Source organism: Mirounga angustirostris, unplaced genomic scaffold (assembly GCF_029215605.1).
Source record: "Mirounga angustirostris isolate CCGP_5_RB_7025 unplaced genomic scaffold, mMirAng1.0.hap1 SCAF_4, whole genome shotgun sequence".
NCBI classification, from domain to species: domain Eukaryota; kingdom Metazoa; phylum Chordata; class Mammalia; order Carnivora; family Phocidae; genus Mirounga; species Mirounga angustirostris.
Window position 1 is genome coordinate 93,425,880 of NW_026991712.1, and position 24,179 is coordinate 93,450,058.

At 43.0% G+C, this 24,179-nt stretch overlaps 1 protein-coding gene and 1 pseudogene across 4 annotated transcripts in view; both read right to left on the minus strand.

The window, feature by feature from the left end:
• Positions 1 to 24,179, minus strand: part of SLC22A15 (solute carrier family 22 member 15) — a 76,976-nt gene that overhangs the window by 8,550 nt on the left and 44,247 nt on the right. For all 4 annotated transcript variants that reach the window (XR_010410779.1, XM_064588585.1, XM_064588586.1 and 1 more), the window contains exons 6-9: positions 22,807 to 23,022; positions 16,204 to 16,344; positions 13,890 to 13,975; positions 339 to 459 (exon numbers count right to left, since the gene is read on the minus strand). Coding sequence is in view for 3 of the 4 variants with exons in the window: in XM_064588585.1 (XP_064444655.1) it covers positions 339 to 459; positions 13,890 to 13,975; positions 16,204 to 16,344; positions 22,807 to 23,022 (564 nt within the window). In the remaining variant the exon portion in view is untranslated. The remainder of the gene's footprint in view (positions 1 to 338; positions 460 to 13,889; positions 13,976 to 16,203; positions 16,345 to 22,806; positions 23,023 to 24,179) is intronic.
• LOC123858504 (peptidyl-prolyl cis-trans isomerase A-like) lies at positions 5,564 to 9,650 on the minus strand (annotated as a pseudogene).

Here is a 24,179-nt window from a genome sequence, read left to right on the forward strand (position 1 = left end):
CTAGTCCCCTTGCCTGACATGTGCCTGACACAGGATGGGTGACTGAATAAATCCAATCCGCTGAAATCAAGATGGCATCCGAGCACTCTTTGGGTGATGGGATGTGTTCAGTGTAGAGAACTTCCCTCATGATTTACACAAGGGAGTTCAGCCCAAAATACAGCTACGTTTTCCTCAGCCAAGTGGGCCGAGTGTGGTCTACACAGGCAGTTTCTGGGCTTAGGACTGCTTGCTGAATCGCTGCTGGCCCATGCTAACTATGGTCCCAGTGAAACGAGAACCATCCCTCTGCCGCTGCAAGCGTCTACAGCAAAACATGCAGGATGTGTGAGGCGCACCTGATGACTGTGGGGTACAGCTCAGAGGTGTAGATGTACACCACGTTAAAGGCCGCGCTGATCGTCAGCTTCCCGAGCAGAGACAAGGAATGGCTGTTCACCACGGCAAACACACCTGTGTCTGAGGAGGACAAAGGTAACACTGTGAGGTCCTTTAGGGAGAAAAACACCTTTAAATGACTCACTGAATTCTGAAGGAGCCAGAGGCATGAACAGTGATCTCAAATGGTGAGGAGGTAGTGTCATGGAATACACATTCAGAAGGTTCAGTGAGCACACACAACGCACCCACACAAATATTCTCCCGGTGTCTTGGCGAGCCCTCCAACATCTTCCACAGTGCTGGTCATTGTGGGTGATTAAACTCGCTTCCTCCTCAGTGACAGAGCTCTTGGAAAACTGTCCTGTAGTAAAGCAAGCTTCATGGGGATGGTAAGTCTCATCCACCATGGGGCCTCTCCTTCCCAACCTCATTCAACAACCAGTGATGTGAAATGGTGGTTAGCATGACAAGCTCTGGCGCGTTCGGGCAGTAAGTCTGACGGATGTAAGAGGCAGAGGGGAGGTCCAGGAAAACGACTCTCTTCAGTGTGCGTTTCTTAGTGTTCCATTGGAAAATAAGGAATAATCCCGCTAAATGACTACCAGAGGGTATAAATCATTAATGTTCTTTAAAGAAAGAGACTCTAAATATGGAACTACTTTTAATCTTTCTTCCTGCCCAACTTCTTACTTGAACTACTAAGCACTAATGATATTTCAGTTTCTTAATGTTATGTCTTTACATAAAATGCAAAAATACAGATTATGGCAGTTCATTTCCCTATCAAAAATACTATCAATTATCCCGTGGTTCTTTCCTTTATTAACATTTTTCTCCCTGGGATCTTGCAATGCAATTACTCCCTTTCAAACATATTTAACCTCTCCCTTCAATAACCCACTCGACTCTGCTTTCAAAATAATAATTTCTCCTTCTAAGGAAAAAAATCTCATTGACTCTCTGGTACTTTCCCCCTTGACTAGCAGATATCTTCAATGAGGGACCAATCCTCCATTTCCCCAAATACACCTGCCCTGTAGCTCACTACAATCTGGCTTCTGATAGCATGTTCTCCTCAAAGTCCTACTCTTGAAGGTCAACAGCGAGATCCTAATCGCCAAAGTAATTGCCTCTCATTCTCCTTGACATTTCTGCCAAATAGAATACGCTTGTTCCCTTCCTTGAGGCTGCTTGCTTGGCTCATAGAAACCACTCTTCCCTTAAATAACTCAAAAGCAATATCCTTTCCTTCCTTTGACCTCCACTGTGCCTATTCCCTAATCCATTCAACTGGCATGCTTCAGACACACTCCTGGAGCTGCTTCCTTTTCTATCGTCTGCCCCAAATACATTTCGAGTTACTTCAGGCTAAGGCTGGTATCCCGTTTGTATCTGTGCCCCTCACAGCATCTCCCACAGGACAATCCTCCGCGGTGCTTGCTAAATATTTGTTGAACAAATAAGTAGAAGGACTACAATAGGGATTAATTTAGTGAAAAGAATCGGTGTTAATGCTCTCTCAACTTCTAAGGAGGGGGGCATTTAAATACTCCATCCTAAAGTATGCTTCACCTTCCCTGCTTGACTATGAAATAAATCTTCTACTTTAAAGATGGTGTCCCAAACACAATGGCCCAGGCACTGCCAAACCCGACCATCTGGGGCTTTCTCCTCTTCTGCCAGGCTATTTGGAAGAAGACGCTAGCTCTCTTAAGTACTGAATATATTATTTTAAGCCATGAGTACTTCCGGAAAAAGAACTCTGCCTTTTGGCGTTTACCCCAAGATATATGTCTGCACTTGAGATCTAGCAATCTCTTCCATTAAACCAGTAACAAGGGCAATTCTTCAATTATTTTCCAGAAAACTCGGTGTGTCAGGAAAAGGTATTCGGTAGCCTCGAAGCAAACAGGAATATGCACATTTGCTTTACTGCAGATGATCTCTGGGGCTGTTTTCAACCCGTACAGGATGGTATCTTTCAGAACTGTATAGTGACGCTCTATAACATCTTTAACAACAGGTTAGGGGATTGCTGTCCTGAAAACTGAATTCAAATGGCACGCCACAGAAGGCTTTTATCCAAACATCCACAAGATCCAAAGCTGGAAGAAGCCTTTCACGTGAAGCTCAGGACGGTTCCAGCTGGAAGCCCTTTCGGGAGCGAGGCTCCAGCCGTGTACCCACAGAGCACTCCCATCGGCCTAACACCTCATCAGATGCTTGAAACTTCTCCCCTGCATTCCTGACAATGGAGTCTGCAGTCACCACTTGAACCTTGTGGAATTCACCTATCCCCAAGTAGTCCATGTCAATTCAGACAGTTCTGTTTATTAGAAAATTATTTCTTATCCTTTCTGGGGCTCCTGCCTGGGGAGCTGTTGGGCTGTTGGTCATCCTGAGTCAATGTTCAGGAGTGCTTTGCAGCCACTGGGCTGGTTCCTTTGATTCCTGACTTTGGCTCTTTATCTGAAAATAAAATCAGATATTACTGGCTATTACCAGCAAAAGTCCGAAGTGACTGTTTAAAAAAAAAAGTAATTTAAAAAGGAAAACTAGGGGCGCCTGGGTGGCTCATTAGGTTGAGGGTCTGCCTTCGGCTTAGGTCATAATCCCAGGGTCCTGGGATTCAGCCCTGTTTCAGGTTCTCTGCTCAGTGGGGAGTCTGCTTCTCCCTCTGCCCCCCACCTCACCAATCTGTGCTCTCTTCCTCTGCCTGCCGCTCTGCCTTCTTGTGCTCTGCCCCCCATCAAATGAATAAATAAATAAATAAACAAACTAAAATCTTAAAAAAAAAAAGGAAAACTAAACTCAATTATCTTTGAGGGGAAAAAAAAAGATAATTCTCAAAACACTTGTACCCTTAAAGGACTAAATTCAAGAGGTTATAAGTTTATTCCAATGATGAAGCTGTAAGGACATCATTTTTGGTACTAGCTATCTAGAAGTTTTCTCAGAGCCCATCTGAGGGTGCCAGAACAAAAAATCTCAGTATGTTATAGTCACATTTCACTGACCCCAAATAGTAAAAATTCAACTTAATCAACTACTTCATTCACTGGGTGATTATGGCAAATTTTTGATTTCTCATGCACTTTTAATACAGCAGTATGCCCTCTGCTGTGATACACAGGTGGGCAAAAAAACCTACCATTCATTTGCTTCCCCCCCCCTTTTTTAAAGAAAAATACCATGTATGCACAAAGTTCTGTCACTATAGTTTCACCATTTCCAAAATTTCACATGAATGATATAATTCAGTTTGTAGACTTTTGTCTCTGGCTTCTTTTAGTTAGCATGAATGCTTTTGAAATTTATCCATGTTATTGTGGGTTATCAGCAGATCACAGTTCAATCCTTTTTTTGTTGTTGTTGTTGAGCAATATTTCATTGTACGAATATGTCACAATTTGTTTATCCATTCCTCAGCCGATGGATATTTGGGTTCCTTCCAGTTTTGGGCTATTATTAATAAAGCTACTATGAACATGTGCATCAAAGTCTTTGTGTACATCCGTGTTCCTGCTTCCCTTGGGTAAAGGTGAGTCATATGGCAAGTGTATGTCTCCCTTTTAAATAAGCTGCTAATGTTTTTCAAAGGGTCTGTACCATTTTACATTTCTATCAGTGGGATATAAGAGTTCCAGTTCTTCCTTATCATTGCCAATGATGATATGGTTGGTCTTTTTAATTTCAGCCATTCTATTTTTTTTTTTTAGACTTTATGTATTTGAGAGAGAGAAAGAGAGCACGAGCAGGGAGAAAGGACAGAGGGAGAAGCAGACTCTCCACTGAGCAGGGAGCCCGACACGGGACTTGATCCCAGGACCCCGGGATCATGACCTGAGCCCAAGGCAGGCACTTAACTGCCTGAGCCACCCAGGCACCCTAATTTTAGCCATTCTAATAGGTGCACAATGGTCTATCTCCACTGTGGTTTTGATTTCCATTTCCCTAATGTTAAATAATTTAACATCTTTTCCCATGCTTATTGACCATTTTTTTATCCCTTTGGAGAAGTGTCTGTTCAAATCTTCTGCCCATGTTTTTTTTCTCATTATTAAGCTGCAAGAGTCCATTCTATATTCTGGGTACAAATCCTTTATCAGGTATATGTTTTGCAATTATTTTTCTCAGTCTGTGCCTTGCTTTTCATTTCTTTAATTATGTCTTTCAAAAAGCAAACGTTTTTAATTTTGAAGGCTAAGTAATGAATTTTTTTCGCTTTGTGCTTTTTTGTGTCCTGTTTAAGAAATCTTTGCCTAAACCGAAATCACTAAGATTTTTCTCTTACATTTTCCTATAGAGCTTCTATAGTTTTAGCCTTTACAACTGAGTCTCCCATTCATTTCGAGCTAATGACTACATATGACACGACATGCAAGTTGAAGTTAAATTGTTTGCACACGGACATCCAATTATCCCAGCACCAACTGTTGAAAGATTATCTTTTCCTCATTGAGCTGACTTGTCATCTTTGCTAAACATCAATTGACTGTGTGCATTTTTCTCTATGTATACTATAATATAAAACATTTTTAAAAGGTGATCAAAATCTCAGGCCCCCTCAAAAAATAAAATAAAAATCAACTGACCATATGTGTGGGTTTATTTCATACTAAATTCTATTCTATTATCTATATATCCATTCCTATCTGCCAATATCATACTATCCTGATTAATGTAACTTTGTAGTAAGTTTTAAAATCAGGTAAGTCCTCCAACTTTATTTTTCTTGATAAAAGTTATTTTGGATATTCTAGATCCTTTACATCTCCATAAAAATTTTGGTATTAACTTGTCAATATCTGTCCACAAAAAAAAAGTCTGTTGGAAATTTTACTGGGATTGAGTGTGCTGAAGGGAGACTGATTTGGGGGAGAACTGATGCCTTAAATAAGATCTTTTACCCTGAGCATGGTAACCTCTTCATTTATTTTATTATTATTATTACCACCAATTCCTTTATTTAGTCTCTTCTTTGATTTTCTCTCATCAATGTTTTATATTTTATAGTTTTCTACAGGTCTTAAAACATATTCTGTAAAATTTATCCCTAAATATATCACATTTTAATTTTATTACAAATGGTATTACTTCCTTTCAATTTTAAATTGTTGCTAATATATAGAAATAAAATTGTGTCATATGACTCTGTGAAACTCATTTATTAATTTAGTAGATTTTTTTGTATATTCCCTAGGATTTGCTATGGACACAAGCAAGTAGTCTCGTGAATAAAGACAGTTTTACTTCTTCCTTTCCAATTTGGATCCCTTTAATTTCTTTGTATTGCCTTATCCGTTTCACTAGTAATTTCTGTACGCTGCTCCATAGAAGTGGTAAGAATGGACATCCTTGCCTTTGTCCTGATCTTAGGGAGCAAGTATTTAATTTTTTACCATTAAATGTGATGTTAGCTGTCAGTTTCCCCTTGGTGCCCTTTATCAACTACTTCTAGTTGCTGATGGTTTTTGTAATGAAGGGATATTGAATTCTCACAAGTGCTTTTTTGACTTGTACTGAAATGATCATATGATTTTTTTTCCTTTTGGCTTTTTAAAATGGTGAATAACACCGATTAGCTTTTGAATGTCAGACTAATCCTACATTGGTAGCATACACCCTGCTTGGTCAATTTGCTAATATTTAGTTCAGGATTTTTGCATCTATACTGATCTGTAGTTTTCGTGTAAAGTCTTTGTTTGGTTTTAGTATCAGGGTAATTGCTGGCCTCACAAATGAGGTTAGGAGAGTATTCCTTCTTCTTGCGTTTTCTGGAAGAATGTATAGAATGGCTGTTATTTCTTTCTTAAGTGTTTGGGGGAATTCACCAGTGAAGCTATCTGGGCCTGGAATTCTCTTGTAAGGATGTTTTTACCGACAGATTAAATTTCTTGAATGTATAGGTCTATTCAGGTTATCTGCATTTTTTTTTTTTTTTTTTTTTGTGGTTTGGGTTTTATTTCATCATCATAAACTGAACTCTGCAATCCAGCTAGACCTGGGGATAAGGAACCATGGAGCCCGCAGAACTGCAGCAAGAGCAGAGAGTTTCTGGCGTATTTCAAGCAGGTGGGGATGGAGGGGTGCTTTCCCGAGCTACAGAAGGAATGGTCTGGTAGTTAAGATAAAACACAAGTCAGATTTATTAGATCTGTCCACAGTCAGCAATGATGATCTTCTTGCTGGTCTTGCCGTTCCTGGACCCAAAGCGCTGCATGGCCTCTATGATGTTCATGCCTTCTTTGACCTTGCGGAAGACCACATGCTTGCCATCCAACCACTCGGTCTTGGCAGTGCAGATGAAGAACTGGGAACCGTTCATGTTGGGTCCAGTGTTGGCCATGGACAGGATGCCAGGACCCGTGTGCTTCAGGATGAAATTCTCATCATCAAACTTCTCCCCATAGATGGACTTGCCTCCAGTGCCGTTATGGCGTGTGAAGTCCCTCCCCCCACCCCCCGTCCTGGCACATAAATCCCGGAATAATCCTGTGAAAGCAGGAACTTTTAAAACCAAATCCTTTCTCCCCAGTGCTCAGGGCATGGAAGTTCTCTGCTGTCTTTGGAACTTTGTCTGCAAACAGCTGGAAGGAGACGTGGCCCAAGGGCTCGCTGTCCACAGTGATGTCGAAGAACAAGGTGGGGTTGACCACGGCTGGGCGGCAAAGGCGACTCTGGGGCGGTGGTGTCTGCAAGGCCAGGTTATCTGCATTTTTTAGTATACTTTGGCAGCTTGTATCTTTCAAGGAATTGAACCATTTGCCCAAGCTGAATTTACTGGCATAAAAATGTTCACAATATTCTCTTATAAATGCTGACAGGTTCTACAGGTTCCCCTCTTTGATTCCTGATATTGGTAATGTGTGTCTTTTCTCTTTTTCCTATATTAATTTGGTGAGTGGTTTATTGATTTTATTGATCTCAACAGCCAGCTTTTGGTTTCATTGGTTTTTCCCCTAGTATTTTGCTATTTTATTTCATTGATTTTTGCTCTTATTATTTGCTTCCTTGTCCTTGCTTTGTGCTTAATTTGTCATTTTTCTTAAGTTTGTCTTCTATTTTCTTAGGAAAGAAGCTGAGATCATTAATTTGAAAACACCTTTTTCTGACACGTTTTCAGTTAAATTTTTCTCTAAGCACTGCTTTATTGCATCCCACAAACTTTGATATGTTGTACTTTAATTATTGTTTAATTAAAAATATTTTTGGTGCACCTGGGTGGCTCAGTCAGTTAAGCTGCTGCCTTTGGCTCAGGTCATGATCCTGGGGTCCTGGGATCGAGCCCTACATTGGGCTTTCTGCTCAGCGGGGAGCATACTTCTCCCTCTCCCTCAGCTACTCCCTCTGCTCGTACTCTCTCTGTCAAATAAATAAATAAAATCTTTAAAAAAATACATTTTTTTTCTAATTTTCTTTCTTCTTTGACCCATGGGTTTTTAGAAGAGTGGTTTTTAAAATCTAAATATCTGAGGATTTTCCTGATGTTTTTCAGCTACTGATTTCTAGCTTAATTCCATTCTCATCAAACAACTATTTTTGGCAGATTTCAATCCTCAATTTACTGAAACTTGTTTTATGGCTCGAATGTGGCCCTTCTTGGTAAATGTTTCATGTGTGCTTTAGATGGAGTGCACGTTCTGCTGTTTTAGGGGAGGGCGTCTGACAAACGGCAGTTAGGTTATGTTCAAGTCTCCATATCCATAGTTACTTGCTGTCTGATTTTTCTATTAATCGTTGAGGGGTACTGAAGTATCTAACTGTAATTCTGGATTTACCTATTTATTCTTTCAGTTCTATCCAGTTTTCATGTATTTTGAATCTGTTACTAGATGTTACACAATCAATACTGTTACATCCTCTTGATGAACAGGACTTTCTTGTTATGTGTTTATAACTTTCATCAAATGTGGAAAGGATCTGACCACCTTTTCTGCAAATCATTTTTTCTTTACTTCCCCCTTCTTTGATTCCAAGTACAAATACCTTAGGCTTGGTGTTGTACTACAACTCACTGATGCTTTGTTAACTTTTCATTCAATTACTTTTTTCTGCTTCATTTTGCACACTTTTTTTTTTCCTTAAAGACTTTATTTATTCATTTGAGAAAGAGAGAGAGACAGAGAGCACAAGTAAGGGGAGAGGCAGAGGGAGAGGGAGAAGCAGACTCCCTGCTAAGCTGGGAGCCCGATATGGGGCTCAATCCCAGGACCAGGAGATCATGACCCGAGCTAAAGGCAGATCCTTAACCATCTGAGCCACCCAGGTGCCCCTTACATACTTTCTTTTGTTATGTCTTTCACTGATCTTCTGTAGTTAATCTTATTCACTGCAATTTTTTTTCATATAATGTATGCTTCAACTCTAGATGTTACACATATGTCTTTTATAGCCTCCATTATTGTGTTCATGATCATCATGCTTTCCTCTATCTTCTTAAACATGTGGAACAAATTGATAATAGCTGTTTTATTAAAGTTCTTTTCTCCTCCTTCTATCGTCTGGGTCATTTCTGGTTTTGTTTCTATTGATAGGTCTCCTGGTTGGTTATAAGTGGTATTTTCCTGCCTTGTAATATTGGCTGGATGCCATATACTGTAGGTGTTACCTTGTTAGGTGCTGGATTTTACTGTATTCCTTTACATACTGTTGCTCTTTGTTCTGGGATGCAGTTAAGTTACTTGAGATCACTTCATTCTTCTGAGATTTTTAAGGCACTTTGAGGGCAAGCAAAGAACAGCCTTTAATGTAGGGCTTCTCTGACCCAGGAGGTCTCTACCCAGCACGGCACATCTGGCTGAAAAGAACACAAACTGGGCACGGCCTTGGGTTCCAAGAATTGTCCCGAATGCTGCTTCCTGGTGGGCCTCTCTCTGGCCTCAGTAGCTTCCTCAAACACACGCACGGATCAGTAAGCAGCCAAAGACTTGGAGGCCCGTTCTGCAAATCTCTGAAGTTCTTCCTCTGTGTATCTTATCCCTCTCCAGTATATTTTCTAGCAAATTCTAGAAATCTTAGCCTCCCCAAGTTTTAATGCTACTGTCTTCTGAATTCAGTAAAGTACCAGGATTTGCTGGGCTCCTCATTCCTTGCACCGTGGCTTAGAGACCCTGAGCTAGGTCACAGTTAGGAAGCACTTTGTTTCCTTCCACTTGGGGATTACTGCCTGTCCTGTGCAGCCTATTGTCCAGGGTCTGATAATCAGTGCTTCTTATATTTTGTCTGGTTTTAGAGTTGTTTAACGCAGGAGGATAGCGGGTCTCCATTATGATCGTGGTCTGAAGTTAAAGTCCCCATAGCATTTTGTTGTCAATTCTCATACGGTACCTTCTGACTTTTATTGTTGTTATTTTTCTCTAATCACTCATTTTCTTCACCAGACTGTAAGCTCTTTGAGTCCAGGGACTAGGTCTTGTTTATGAATAATATCCTGCATATAGCAAGCACTAGAGAAGTCAAGTGACTAAAGAAGGGCAGACCAAAGTTGATAAAAGAAATGAGATATAAAGGTGCTCAGAGTAGTCTGAGGACAGTCTTTCAACTGTGAAACTCGTTTATCTGGTCGTGGGCTGTGACTCCCTAGTATTCAGACTCTGACCGGACCACAACTACCAGGAACATCCTTGCCAACAAGAGCCCAGTGTCACTCTGACAACCCAAGTTCTTGAACCCTGGCCAATTCCCATCAGACCCGTCTACTAAAGAGTTAAGAACTGGCTCTAAGTAGGCAGCATTAATTCTCTAAGACAACAACCTCACCATGTGTAATGAATACTTTGCTATAAAACTCTCAAGAGGGCAAAACAGCATTCCCCAAACAGCACTGACTTTAGAGTCCGAAAGACCTGAAATCTGAATCCTAAGTGTGCTGCCTCCTTGCTGTGCCAACTCAGACAAGTTGCTTGACCTATCTGAACTTTAGTTTCCTTATCAAATGGGGATAATATGTAGTATCTTCTATATATGAAGAGAACCCCGTATATAGTCAACCCTTCATAAATGATAATCAGTATTGTAGGTTTAATTAGGATCCTTTAAGCAAGGATAGAAATCAGCTAAAATGAATGATGAGAAATCTGGACAAAAATATCAGTGGCCACCTGGTAACACTACCTCCAGAGAGAACATTTACTTGGAGGCCAACCAATGTGCGAATATGCACTGGGCAGGACGCTTTGCCTAATAATTACAAACCGCAAGCTGAGGAATGCCAAACGATCTGTTTTCTAGCAGACGGGTGGTTTCTTCTGGACGTGTACCTGTAAGTATGTCTGTCTGTCTGCGCCTCAGACACAGAGAACCGCAATCACACGCGCATACCAAAAAAAAGCTGGTAGGTACTGGGACACCTATGTTGGCAGAAAGAAGAGAGTGAAGGTGTGTTTGGTGGGGAAAAGTGAGGGAAAATGGGCACAAAAAGCATGAGAAGATGAGTGGTCTCCAAGCTCACACAAGACGCTAATAGAATTTTTCAAACTACTAGGTCTCTTTCTTAACATACTTATCAGAACTTTTGTAAGAAGTAGCTTAAGGCTCAGACCTTTGAACAAACTGAGATTTACTTGTTTATTTTTAAAGATTTTTATTTTATTTATTTGACAGAGAGAGAGACAGCGAGAGAGGGAACACAAGCAGGGGGAGTGGGAGAGGGAGAAGCAGGCTTTCCTCTGAGCAGGGAGCCCGATGCAGGGCTCGATCCCAGGACCCTGGGATCATGACCTGAGCCGAAGGCAGACGCTTAACAACTGAGCCACCCAGGCGCCTCTGAACAAACTGAGGTTTAAAAGACAGCCATCGAGGGGCACCTGGGTGGCTCAGTCGTTAAGCATCTGCCTTTGGCTCAGGTCACGATCCCAATGTCCTGGGATCGAGCCCTGCATCGAGCCCTGCATCGAGCCCTGCATCGAGCCCTGCATCGAGCCCCGCATCGAGCTCTTTGCTCACAGTGGGAAGCCTGCTTCTCCCTCTCCCATTCCCCCTGCTTGTGTTCCCTCTCTTGCTGTGTCTCTCTCTGTCAAAAAAATAAATAAAATCTAAAAAAATAAATAAAAGAGAGCCATCGAAATGCTTTAAGGAGTAAATATGAAAGGTTCAAAGAAAGTTTAAGGAACAAATTTTTTCAGCTCAAGGAAGAGAAGATTCAGGAGTAGGTGACTCCCAGCAAATATAGAAAGGATTATGCAAAAAAAAAAAAAAAAAAAAAAAAAAGGAGGGGTGGTCATCTCTACTCTATCTCTAGTGATGAATAAAATGAAAGGGAATAGGCTCAGTTGTGGTGGAAGAGGCCAGTTCTCATGGCTACACAATTTTCTAAGGGATGTAGTGAGATTTCTTTTCCTGGAAATCTTCAAAAACAGACTAGACGTCCACTTTTCTAAGTATAACAGAGGTACCACATTGCTGAGGCTCACTCCTGGAGTGCTCCTTACTCTGTGTCCACCCAGGGGCGCCATCGACAAAGGGCTCAAGCTTCTCTCTTAAAACTACCACAAGTGAGCAGAGAGCGAGGCCGGGTCTGGCTGGAGACCACACATCTGCTTTCACTTTGAAAGAGCCACATGCAGAGTGCTGGGCTGTGGGCTGGTTCCCCGGAGGGCACAGCTATGTGGGAGGGGGCCTGGCTGGGAGAGGTGTGACAGGTTACAGGGGTGCTCACGGCAACAAGGAGAAAGTTTTCTTTACAAGGCAACAACTAGAACACTGGCCTCTGGTAGATAGAAAACAATGGGATTGCCAAGCTGTCTATGAAAAACAAAACCTGAATCTAAAGCTACGATGATCTTGGGGCGCCTGGGTTGAGCATCTGCCTTCGGCTCAGGTCGTGATCCCGGGGTCCTGGGATTGAGCCCTGCGTTGGGCTCCCTGCTCAGTGGGGAGTCTGCTTCTCCCTCTGCCTCTGCCCTTCCCCCCCCACCCCCGCTCATGCTTTCTTTCTCTGTCTCTCTACCAAATAAATAAATAAAAATATTAAAAAAAAATAAAGCTATGATGAGTTGAAGCCCACTACTGTCTGTCCCAGACAAACAGAACCAGGCGCTTGGTTCTACAAGCAAGCCAAGAGCTGAGGACTCTCCCTTCTCCGGCACTAGCAGAGGTAACAGTTTCCTTAGAGAGTAAGAAATAGGTAATCTTGGGCGCCTGGGTGGCTCAGTTGGTTAAGCGACTGCCTTCGGCTCAGGTCATGATCCTGGAGTCCTGGGATCGAGTCCCGCATCGGGCTCCCAGCTCAGCGGGGAGCCTGCTTCTCCCTCTGACCCTATCCCCTCTCATGCTGTTTCTCTCTCTCTCTCTCAAATAAATAAATAAAAAATTAAAAAAAAAATAGGTAATCTTATCGAATCCTCTAGTTTCTGTGATTCCATGAAAATCACTACAAGGTTGTGCTACATACGGGTCACATCCACAGTAGTGAACAACTGTCCCCTGGATTCAGGGCATAGAATTCGAGGTGGTGCCCAGCAGCACAGCAGGTGTCCCGGGGGTTAGAGAACCAGAACACGTGGTCTCGGGGTCTCGGGCGAGACACGCCATAACCGAACCTCAAGGAGAAGCAGCGACCAAAGGAGGGTTTCCTACGTGACATGTTGGGTCCGGAAGTAAATTCTTCAGCTGTGTTCCGAGCAGTGTCAAACCTTATGTTAACCACCTCACAGTGATTCCCACCGGAAGTAAAAGCTCCAGGATGGAGACCTATTGAGATCCCAAAGCCCCCCCAAACAGGGCTTTTGTGGTACCATATGCCCCAGCAGTCCAGTGTTTGCTATGGCCCAGCCCGCATGTTGGAAAGCACTGCCCAAATCAGTTTTGACAAGACAGCTAGCGTGCGTCAGATGTGCTAGTGCAAAAAAAGAAAAAAAAAAAAAAAAAAAGGCTGAGAACCATCGCTCTCTAACATAACTTCTATAGAAGGGCAGAAATCAAGTTAGATAGGGATGCACAGCAAAGCCGCAAATATATAAAAATACCAAAGTTTCCTAAAGATGATTTGTTCACACTTTATATAAGACTGGGAAAACATCCGTTGTCACCAGCAGTGAACAGCACTCTTACTGTGGTGCTGTTATGACCAGGGGGCCCTGGAAGCACGGATGGATATGCAGAGGGCACCAAAGCTGCCTTTGGGAACCAGTGACTCTGCTCTGTGACTGTCTGGAATGGGGAGTACAGATCCGTAGCCCTGGGTGGAGTTTCTCTCTCTGCAGAGCTAAGCGGTCCTCCCCATCATCAAATAAACAACTCTAACGTCACCACTACTGCAACCCAGACACCCCAGATGGTAGCTTAATCGCCTGAAAGAATTAATAGTGCACCTCTGAGCACATTATTCACCCAGAGAATAGTTTAGGCAATGGGAAGAATCTGGCCCATTATACCCCACACAATCGCTAAATAATATGCAATCATAAAAATGAAGCATGGCATATGGTAATCTCTCTACTATATTGAGATTCATTGTAATAAAAGTGCTGTTCAAACCCTTATGTGTAGAAATCTGAAAGGCATACCTTTCTTCTCTGGAAGAAACATTATAATAAGACAAGCCAGTCCTCCTAGGCACAGAAATGCCGCTAAGGTCCGCTTCCGACCAAACCTAAACAACAGAAAGACATTACACATTTCTCTTGAGGATCTTATAAATTCATCTGCTTCGTCTCCCGAAACTTCTATCTGAAATGTCCCCAGTTTCATTATATATGTTCATCGTTGCTTAAGGAATGGGTGGCAGATGTGACTGACCAGGACATAAAATACGTAACCATCACAGAACAAGAGAAAACTGGCCAATTTCAGGACTGAATGACGTGTGCAGGAAAAGAACAGAGAATCATTCTATTGATTTCTGTGAGGGTTCACCATGTTCCAGGCAGTGCTGAATGCTTTCCATCGAGTATCTTACTTAGTCCTCACAATAAATCTGTAAGGCATGCACTGTGCTCTCCATCTTCCAGAGAATGGAAATGAACCATGGAGAACGGAGTCTTTAGCTCACTTCCTCTTCTCGTTACATGAATCTTTAGCAGTTCCTTTTTTAAATTTTATTTAAAATCAATTAATTCACATATAGTGTATTAACAGTTTCAGAGGTAGAGGTCAGTGATTTATCAGTTGCAAATAACACCCAGTGCTCATTGCATCACATGCCCTCCTTAACGTCCCTCACCCAGTTACCCCATCCCCCCACCCACTTCCCTCCAGCAACCCTCAGTTTGTTTCCTACGATTAAGGGTCTTTTATGGTTTGTCTCCCTCTCTGATTTCGTCTTGTTTCATTTTTCCTTCCCTTCCCCTATGTTCATGTTTTGTTTCTTAAATTCCACATATGAGTGAAATCATATGCTGTCTTTCTCCGACTTATTTCATTTCGCGTAATACCCTCTAGTTCCATCCACGTTGTTGCAAATTTTAAACCCTGTAAAACAAGGCTTTCTCTCCTAAAAATACAAACTGAAAAAAATTTCTTGTTAGTATGTCAGAATTAAGTGACATGTATTGCACACTTTATTAAGGGAACTAATTTTCAAAGAATTGCTGGAGGCTTGGATGAAAGGCACTGGCATTAACAAGCCTACCGTCCACTAGGGGCCTATGACTTGCTAGGTCCCCTGTAGAACTTCCATAGTACTTGTCCTTTATAACAATTCTGCCAGGGAATTTTATAAGCCCTAGTTTAAGGATAAGTACATGGAAGCTTTACTTGTCAAAGCCATCACCTGTCAAAGCCATCAAAGTAACATGTGGCTGAGACTAGATTTGAACTCAGTGGTAGTGGCTGGAAGACAGGATGACACGTGGGTCTCCAGGTCATTGTGCCTCATTTAACATCAGTACTGAGTGCCTTTCAACGGACAGGTGCCACGCTAGGCAGGCAGTGGGGACACAAAGCCATACAGGCTACTCCCTGGGACAGCATCCTTCTAAAACCACAGGTGGTCATCCGAGGTGAGCATGGAATCTATGACAGCACAAAGGAGGGGTATCTGGCTCACTGGAGGTGATGGGGACCGATTTCTGAATAGACAGCCTGACTCGGTTCTTGGACCATGGTGACAGCAAGCTCAGTCCCTAACAGAGGGGTCAGCAGAGACAACCGGGACCATCCCCAGAGAAAAGCCTTCAAATGAACAGAATCCAAACCTGCCCTTCAAGATGCACTGAACCCACCATCCACAACAACAGCACCAAGTATAGTGCAAAAGGAATGCTGTTTGGGTTAAAATGATGATTTCTGGATAATGGGAAACGGCACAATCTGGCTGGTTCACACTGAATGGGATTTTCAGTTGCTCTGGTCAGGGCTCAGTAGCAGAAGCGACCTAATAGAGAAACTGAGGACATGGCGCTCTGTTTAAAAAGTACTGTAAAACTCCCCACTAACAAGTAGCAAAAGCAGGGTGTATTTCTCCCCTCCACAAAGTCAAGTGGGTCTTAAGAGGTAAGAAAAGTCTTTCCAGGTCCTCCAATTCTATGCCTTGTGTAAGAACCTCTACATGATAGGGGCTGGGTCGAAGGAGCTCTATCTACACAGAGCCAATAATCCTATCTCTTGGGGCTAACAAACTACACACGGACTATCCAAAACCCTTCCGGTGGTAGTGCATTTTAATACTGGATTGAAAACCTATGGAAAAACTCATAAACATGAAACCCAAGCAATACCACACTAAAAAATGAATTCCAACTGTATTTGGTCTAAAAAGAATTCTAATCACCCTGGAGTACTGAGCAGATACTGCCTATGGACAAAGACAATAATATTTAGGTATTTATGGATACAAGAGCAGGATCCTATGTGGGGCACTTCAAATTCAACTATACTCACCATTTTTGGTTAATCAAGTAGATGCAGATAGGGTAAGATGGAATCTCTATGAGGCCGGACAGGGCCAGGTTGGCATAAATATTTCCGCCTAGATCCCCTGTGCTCAGAGTGAGGCCATAGTACACGAAGCTGCACACAAACCTGCAATTGGGGTAAGAGACAAGAAGGCCAAACGAGAAAGCACATGAGAATCTGCCAGAGAAGATCCAATCACTGGTTCTGTATGATGTCATCTGTCTTAAGCAATCAGCTTGACATTCCCACTGAGCGTTCCTATCCCAATCTAAATATACACTAGGAAAAAATACAAATGAAAGGGGCCTTGGAAGTTACTGAGCTACGCCTAGATGCTCTCTAAAGCAGATGAGTGGTCAGCTCCTGAAAGAGCAAAGACATCGTCTGTCCTTTCATCAAGCATATCTGCATTTAATAGAAGACAATGCCTATTCTTGCTTTATTTAATCCAGCAGTTTATGAATACTTGCAGTAGGCGATAAACGGCTCTAGGAAAGAGCTCCCGAGGGGAAAGCCAACAGGGGATGGTGTTGAGAAGGCGCACTGAGAAGTGGCTGGATGATCGGTGGGTCATCTGCAGGCCAGAAGTGACTGGCCCTCCAACCCCCTGACCAGGTTCTCGACCCACCCAGACAGGTAAGAGAAGACCAGGAGCCCAGCGGAGGCAGGATCCTCCAGGAGGGTCAGCTGAGGAAGGACCCTTTGAGAAGCCATTGGTTTATTTCTGCACTTGGGGAGAGGCTCCTGGGCGGCAGGCACTGGGCCAGGCACTGAGCTCACCTCCTATGAGCCAGGAACGGAGGAGCCCAAAGTGCCATCCTGAAGCTCCAAGGTGGGGCTTTATCAAACAGAGTGAAGTTTCCTGTGCCTAAGGAAACTGAATTATGAAAACAAAACGAAACAGAACAGAACGAACAGAAACAAAACCCTAAAACTAGGCTTTACTGGTCTATGGATATATTTTGGAAACCAAACATTTCTATAAAATGTACTACAGGCTTTGGAAGTCCATCAGTTTTTACATTTTTGCAATTTGCTTTGACGGGTGTTTATTACAGGGAAGTTTCTGTTTGTTTCCCTTAGAAAAAGTCCGATAAGCTGTGACTATGATGAGATCAAACAGGAGAAGGAAAGCTTTCTCTCCATCTCTGCCAAAACAGCGAAGTGGGCCAAGTGCCCTGGGCTATTAAGAAGGGGCAGCAGTGAACAGGAGAGGGATGGGAGGAGGGGAGAGAGATGTCTAGAGCTGGATGCTTAGTGGGGCATCCCTCCCTGGCAAATGAGCCAGTGGCAGCAGCTACTTCCTATTACAGCTCACTGGATGGAGCTGTCACTCACGTACTAAGGATGATGAGCAGTGTCGGAGCCAGGACGTCATTTGTAAGGATGCAAAGTGACACCGAGCTGCCTGTTTTCCCTGTCCCCTAGCACCCTGTCTGCAAGGAGTAAGCTAAACAAATTTAAACCCATGCAGCTAAACAAATTTAAACCCATGCATCAGGAGGCACCCTCCTCTGCCATGTGTTGTATGCATCAGCGTGTGTCTACTTTGCACTTAAAATAGAAATCCCGGGGCGCCTGTGGGGCTCAGTCGGTTAAGCGTCCAACTCTTTTTTTTTTTTTAAAGATTTTATTTATTTATTTGAGAGAGAGAGAATGAGAGACAGAGAGCACGAGAGGGAAGAGGGTCAGAGGGAGAAGCAGACTCCCTGCCGAGCAGGGAGCCCGTTGCGGGACTCGATCCTGGGACTCCAGGATCATGACCTGAGCCGAAGGCAGTCGCTTAACCAACTGAGCCACCCAGGCGCCCAAGCGTCCAACTCTTGATTTCAGCTCAGGTCATGATCTCAGGGTCGTGAGATCGAGCCCTGCATCTTGGGATTCTCTATCTCTCTCTCTCCCTGCCTCTCCATCCACCCCCCTTCCAAGCTCACTCTCACACACACTCGATCAATCAATCAATCAAATAGAAATCCCAGTGAAATAATTCCAACCATGGAAACACACATATTTAAACCCAGTCGGGATGGTAGCAAGTCAGGCATAAATAAACAAGGCCAGATCAGACACGAGAGGCATGCAGAAGCCGCTGGTGGTGGGTGAGCACGGGGAGAGCATGCGCAAGGAGGGCCTATGGTCCCACGGTGGGGACTCTGCTTGCGAGGTTCCTTAATGGCAAGTTGGTCATTGGGATGCGTAATTACAGCTATTAAAATCATTTCAATCCTTTTTATGGGCCCCAAGCAAAATTTAGAATGCTTGCATAGTATTTAACAGTATATTTAGGGCATCAAAGAACTATTTAAAAAGAAACTAGTGTGGGAAATAACCAAAGGAACAGATGTGAACCACAGAGGTATTGTTTTGCTCCCCGGTAAGGGCTTTCTTCAATGACAGACCCACAGAAAAGACTTCAGAATTTTACGGCATCTTCAGAAACAACAGCAGTTTGGTGGAATGACACTGTCTCTATTGTTGCATATTTCAGCATTCGGAGCCCAGGGGGAAGAGGTTTATTCAAGAAGAACTCCTTTGGCTGTGTAAGGTAAGAAAAGAAACAGGGACATTCTCCCTGGCTCCCAGGCTACTTTGTTTGTTTGTTCGTCTGTTTTTTATCCCCTGAAGGCCAGAATCCAAAAGTTAATCTGCCTCAAAAAAACCCCCAAAAACCTAAACACAAGAAGTAAATTATCCTCAAGAAGCAGGCAGAGAGTTTGACTGTCTCTATGACATGCAAATGTGGAGTTTTATGGAGGCTGAAGCACCTGAACGTATTTTGTAAATGTCTGCAATAGGCAGAACCCAGATGAGTAGCTCCTGGGCTGGGTCGTCAGCTCTGGCTTTTCAAAGTTCCCTTAATCTCCATGTCTCCAAGCTTGCGTCCCCTGTTCCACATTTACTCTGCATCTGTGATATTCCTGCACGGTGCTGGGTCTGTGGGGAAGGCGGCAGTGGATATGCCCTGGCCCCTAACCATACAGGTGGCAGCCAGTGCTTGGCTGGGTAGAAAAAGAGAATCATGATATAGAAAAAATATGCACAGCTTCTTCCCCTCAATCTGCTGTTCTTTACAGCTTTATATCTAAGATCACTTTCATATAAAATTATTCTCCTTAATCCCCACATGAAAATGTAGGTTTCTATGCAGGCTTCATGGCAAATATATTCCAACCACAGTACAAAAGTCCTTCGAGCCAGTAACTATGCTGTTCCACACCCAATCCTGGACCCAGTCTATGGCACCTTAGCAGAATGGACAGGCATACCTAGGAGATACTGCAGGTTCTAGACCACTGCAATAAAGTGAGTATTGCAGTAAAGCAAGTCAGATGAATTTTTCGGTTTCCCAGTGCACAGGAAAGTTATGTTTACACTATATTGTGGTCTGTTAAGCGTGCAAAAGCATTGCATCTAAAAAAACAATGTAGATACCTTAATTTAAAATATTTTATTACTAAAAAATGCTAATCATCATCTGACCTTTCAGCGAGTCCTCATCTCTTTGCTGGTGGAGGGTCTTGCCTTGATGTTGATGGCTGCTGATGGAGCAGGGTGGTCACTGCTGCAGGCTGGGGTGGTTGAGGCAATTTCTTAAAATAATACAACACTGAAGTTGGCCGCATCAATTGACTCTTCCTTTCATGAGCAATTTCTCTGTAGCATGTGATGCTGTTTGATAGCATTCTATCCACAGTAGGACTTCTTTCAGAATTGGAGTCAATTCTCTCAAACCCTGCTGCTGCTGTATCAACGAAGTTTATGTAATATTCTCAATCCTTTGTTGCCATTTCAACAATCTTCATAGCATCTTCACCAGGAGTCGATTCCATCTCAAGAAACCACTTTCTTTGCTCATCCCATAAGAAAGTGACTCTTCACCTGTTCAAGTTTGATCATGAGATAGCAGCAATTCAGTCCCATCTTCAGGCTCTACTTCTCATTCTCTTTCTCTTGCTATTTCCACCACACCTGCAGTTACTGTCTCCACTGAAGTCTTGAACCCCTCAAGGTCATCTATGAGTGTTGGAATCAACTTATTCCAAACTCTTGTTAATGTTAGTATTTTGACCTCTTCCTATGAATCATGAATGTTCTTAACGTCTTCAAGAATGATGAATCTTTTCCAGAAGGTTTCCAATGAACTCTCCCCAGCTCGATGAAAGGAATCACTATCTACGGCACCAATATTGTTATGAAATGTATGTCTTAATTAGGAAGATTTGAAAGTTGAAATGACTCCTTGATCCATGGGCTGCAGAATAGATGTGTTGGCAGGCATGAAAACAATATTGATCTCATGTCTCCATCAGAGCTCTTGGGCCCCCAGGTATATTGTGAGTGAGCAGTAATATTTTGAAAGGAATCTTTTTTTTTTTTTTTCTGAGCAGTAGGTCTCAATAGTGGGCTGAAAATATTTGTAAACAGATGTGCTGTCATCCAGGCTTTGTTGCTCCCTTTAGAGATGGGCAGAGTAGATTTAGTGTAGTTCTTAAGGGCCCTAGGATTCTCAGAATGGTCAGTGAGCACTGTCTTCCACTTTAAGTCACCAGCTGCATTAGCCCCTATCAAGAGTCAGCATGTCCAGGTACTGACTTCCCTTCTCTTGCTACAGAAGTCCTAAATGGCATCTTCTTCCAAAAGAAGGCTGTTTCATCTATGTGGAAATCTATTGTTTAGTGTAGCCACCTTCATAAGTTGTCTTAGCTAGATCTTCTGGAGAACTTGCTGCAGCTTCTGCATCAGCACTTGCTGCTTCATCTTGTGCTTTTATATTATGGAGACGGCTGCTTTCCTTAAACCTCATGGATCAACCTCTGTTAGCTTCAGACTTTCCTTCTGCAGCTTTCCCACCTCTCTCAGCCTTCAGAGAATTGAAGAGAGTTAGGGTCTTGCTCTGGATCAGGCTCTGGCTTAAGGGAATGTTGTGGCTGGTTTGATCTTTTGTCCAGAACACTAGAACTTTCTCCATATCAGCAATAAGGCTGTTTTGCTTTTAATCATCCACGTGTTCACTGGAGTAGCACTTCTAATTTCCTTTAAGAACTTTTCCTTTATTCACAACTTGGCCAACTGTTTGGTGATGAAGCCTAGCTTTCAGCCTATCTTTGGCTTTCAACGTGACTTCCTTGCTAAGCTGAGTCATTTCTAGCTTTTGATTTGAAGTGAGAGACATGTGACTCTTCTTTTCACTCGAACACATAGAGACCACGGTAGGCCTAATTAACTGGCCTAAGTCCAATATTGTTGTGTCTCCAGGAATAGAGGCCCAAGAGAGGGAGAGACATGGGGGAATGGCCAGTCAGTGGAACAGTCAGAACACACACAACATTTATTAAGTTCACTGTCATATACAGATGTGGTTCGTGGTGCCCCCAAACAATTATAACAGTAACACCAAGGATCACTGATCACAGATCACCATGACAAATCTAATACTAACGAAAAAATTTGAAATACTGTGAGAATTAACAAAATGTGACACAGAGTCACGAAGTGAGGAAACGCTATTGGAAAATGGTGCCAGTAGACTTGCTTGATGCAGGGTTGCCCACAAACCTTCAACCATAAAACACACAATCTCTGAGAAGTACAGTAAAACGTGGAGCGCCCATACAATACTACAACACGGGTGCAGTTCACACCCTGTACGCACCGCCCGTCCACTTCTCCCCTTTCCGCTTCATTCTTTAAGCGGAGCCATCTTGAATCATTTGGTGCGATGCACATGAATGCTGACAGCATGTTGGGTGGCGGGTAGGAATAAGCTAAGCGAGAAAATCAGATTCAGAGAATGCCTATCTGTTCATGCGCTGATTTGCACACGTGGCTTCGAGTCCATCATTTCACACTCCCAGGCCTCCACTTGTGCAAGGAACAACACTGCCCACCCCCCGGGAGTGCGCGAGTGAGCAAGTGAGAATGTCACACGGAGTACAGGACAGGGCGCTACAACTAAAGCATGCTCTCTGAACAACTTGATGCTAACACCAAAGGTAGGGACTTTAAACCCCTTCTTAGAAACTCTTCTAATATGCTTGCTTCCCACCCCCCCCTTTAGTGGAGGTTGTTGGGGGTACTTGAGTATTTACAGGAAAGAGCTCAGGAGCAAAGATGTGTTTCTGCTGTCTATTTACTCAAGTTCGGTAAACCTGCCATCCATAAACTGCGGGTTCCTCCTTGACTGGAGGGTGCTGCGAAAGCAGGGCTGAGCGCAACATGGGCATTAAGAGACATAGGACTGGGCGCCTGGGTGGCTCAGTTGGTTAAGCGACTGCCTTCGGCTCAGGTCATGATCCTGGACTCCCAGAATCGAGTCCCGCATCAGGCTCCCTGCTCGGCAGGGAATCTGCTTCTCCCTCTGACCCTCCCCCCTCTCATGCTCTCTCTCTCTCTCATTCTCTCTCTCAAATAAATAAAAAAAAAATAAAATCTTCAAAAAAAAGAGACAGAGGACTTGTTCTTGTGAAAACCACTTCAAGCTGACAAATCAGGTAAGGTTTTCTGTAACCCTGCAGAAGGAACACATTATCAACAGCCCATTAGCAACCTGAGTTGAAGATCAAGACAACACCCCTTAGGTATAATTACCAGATGAACATCAGGGTCAGCGTGTTCCCCAAGAGGATCCGGTAACGGAATAGATCCAGGAAACTTCCCGTCTCCCTGTGGCTCCTGCTGGCTGGATATGTTAGGGAGAACGTACACTTGAACTTGCGGTTCCTCTTGGCAATGAGGTACAGAGCCGCTTCAGCCTCACTCAGTCGACCCTGGGAGTATAACCAACGAGGTGATTCAGGAATGAATCTGAAAGAGACGTCATTAAAGGCTGTATATTCATATAGGTACACGGGCACACGAAGGAGACAATTCACCTAGGAGTATGTGGATTCCCTCACCACAACCGGATTCCGTGTGAGGATTAAAACTCTCTCTCCCAATGACAGGTCAAAGAGAGAGGGGACCACTTTCAACGGCGTGCAAGGGTTAAAAGGTGGTGGCTTTATGAATGGAAACCAAGAACATACTTCCAAAACAGCAGTTAAAAAAAAAAAGAAGGTAAGCCGTAGGCATTTACTTTTAAACAAATTTTAATAGATAATGCTAAATTAAGCCTAGAATACTGAGTGATAAAAATTTTTCATCAAGCACAAGTCAGAGAGAGCATTCTAAACCCTAGCCTAGTGTGAGAATAATACTACAGAGATAGCAGGTGTTTAAGTTCTGACAAAGCCTCACAAAGAAGATAATTTCTATTGTCTCATCAGAAAAAATAAATTTTAAAACATGTTTTTAACATAGTGATACATTATTAAGAAGGCAGAGATTAAGACTCTACATAAAAATCAAATAGGGCTCATCACATCTCAACTACTTTCAAGCATTTCCTGCTTCACAATACTCGAATCAGTCGACACACTCGCTTTACTATGTCCTCAGGATATTTCCTGCCCCCCCAAGACCTTAAAGAATAAAAGTCATTTTCTGGTTAACTTCCAGGTACCAAGTAATTATTTTCTGCTGTAACTACAAAGTACTGAACAGTTATATTGCCACTGATATTTTCCAATAGTTTTAAGACTTAGCTCTCTAATGTGTCTTTTCCCTCTTCACACTTCTGTGTGCACAGCTAGAGGACTTGTCAAAGACAAACTGGGACAGGAACAGGGACACCTTGTTTAGTAAATATAGCATCCAGTACCTTTTGATCTAATGTGACATGATTTGCTTAAAATGAAACTTCTACCTATAAGTACCACTGGCTATTGAAGATGCCTTTTAGAATTCTCCGTGCCTTTCCGTAAGGATAGTGAAGTGGCAACAAATACCATGGAATCTGGAACTTCGTGGACAGTAGTCCATCAATAACCACTTGTTGAGCACTTTCATTTTGTATCGAGCGATGTAGCAGGTGCTCAGAGGAAACAAGAAGGCAGAAATTCTCGCAGAGCTTTGCTACTGGG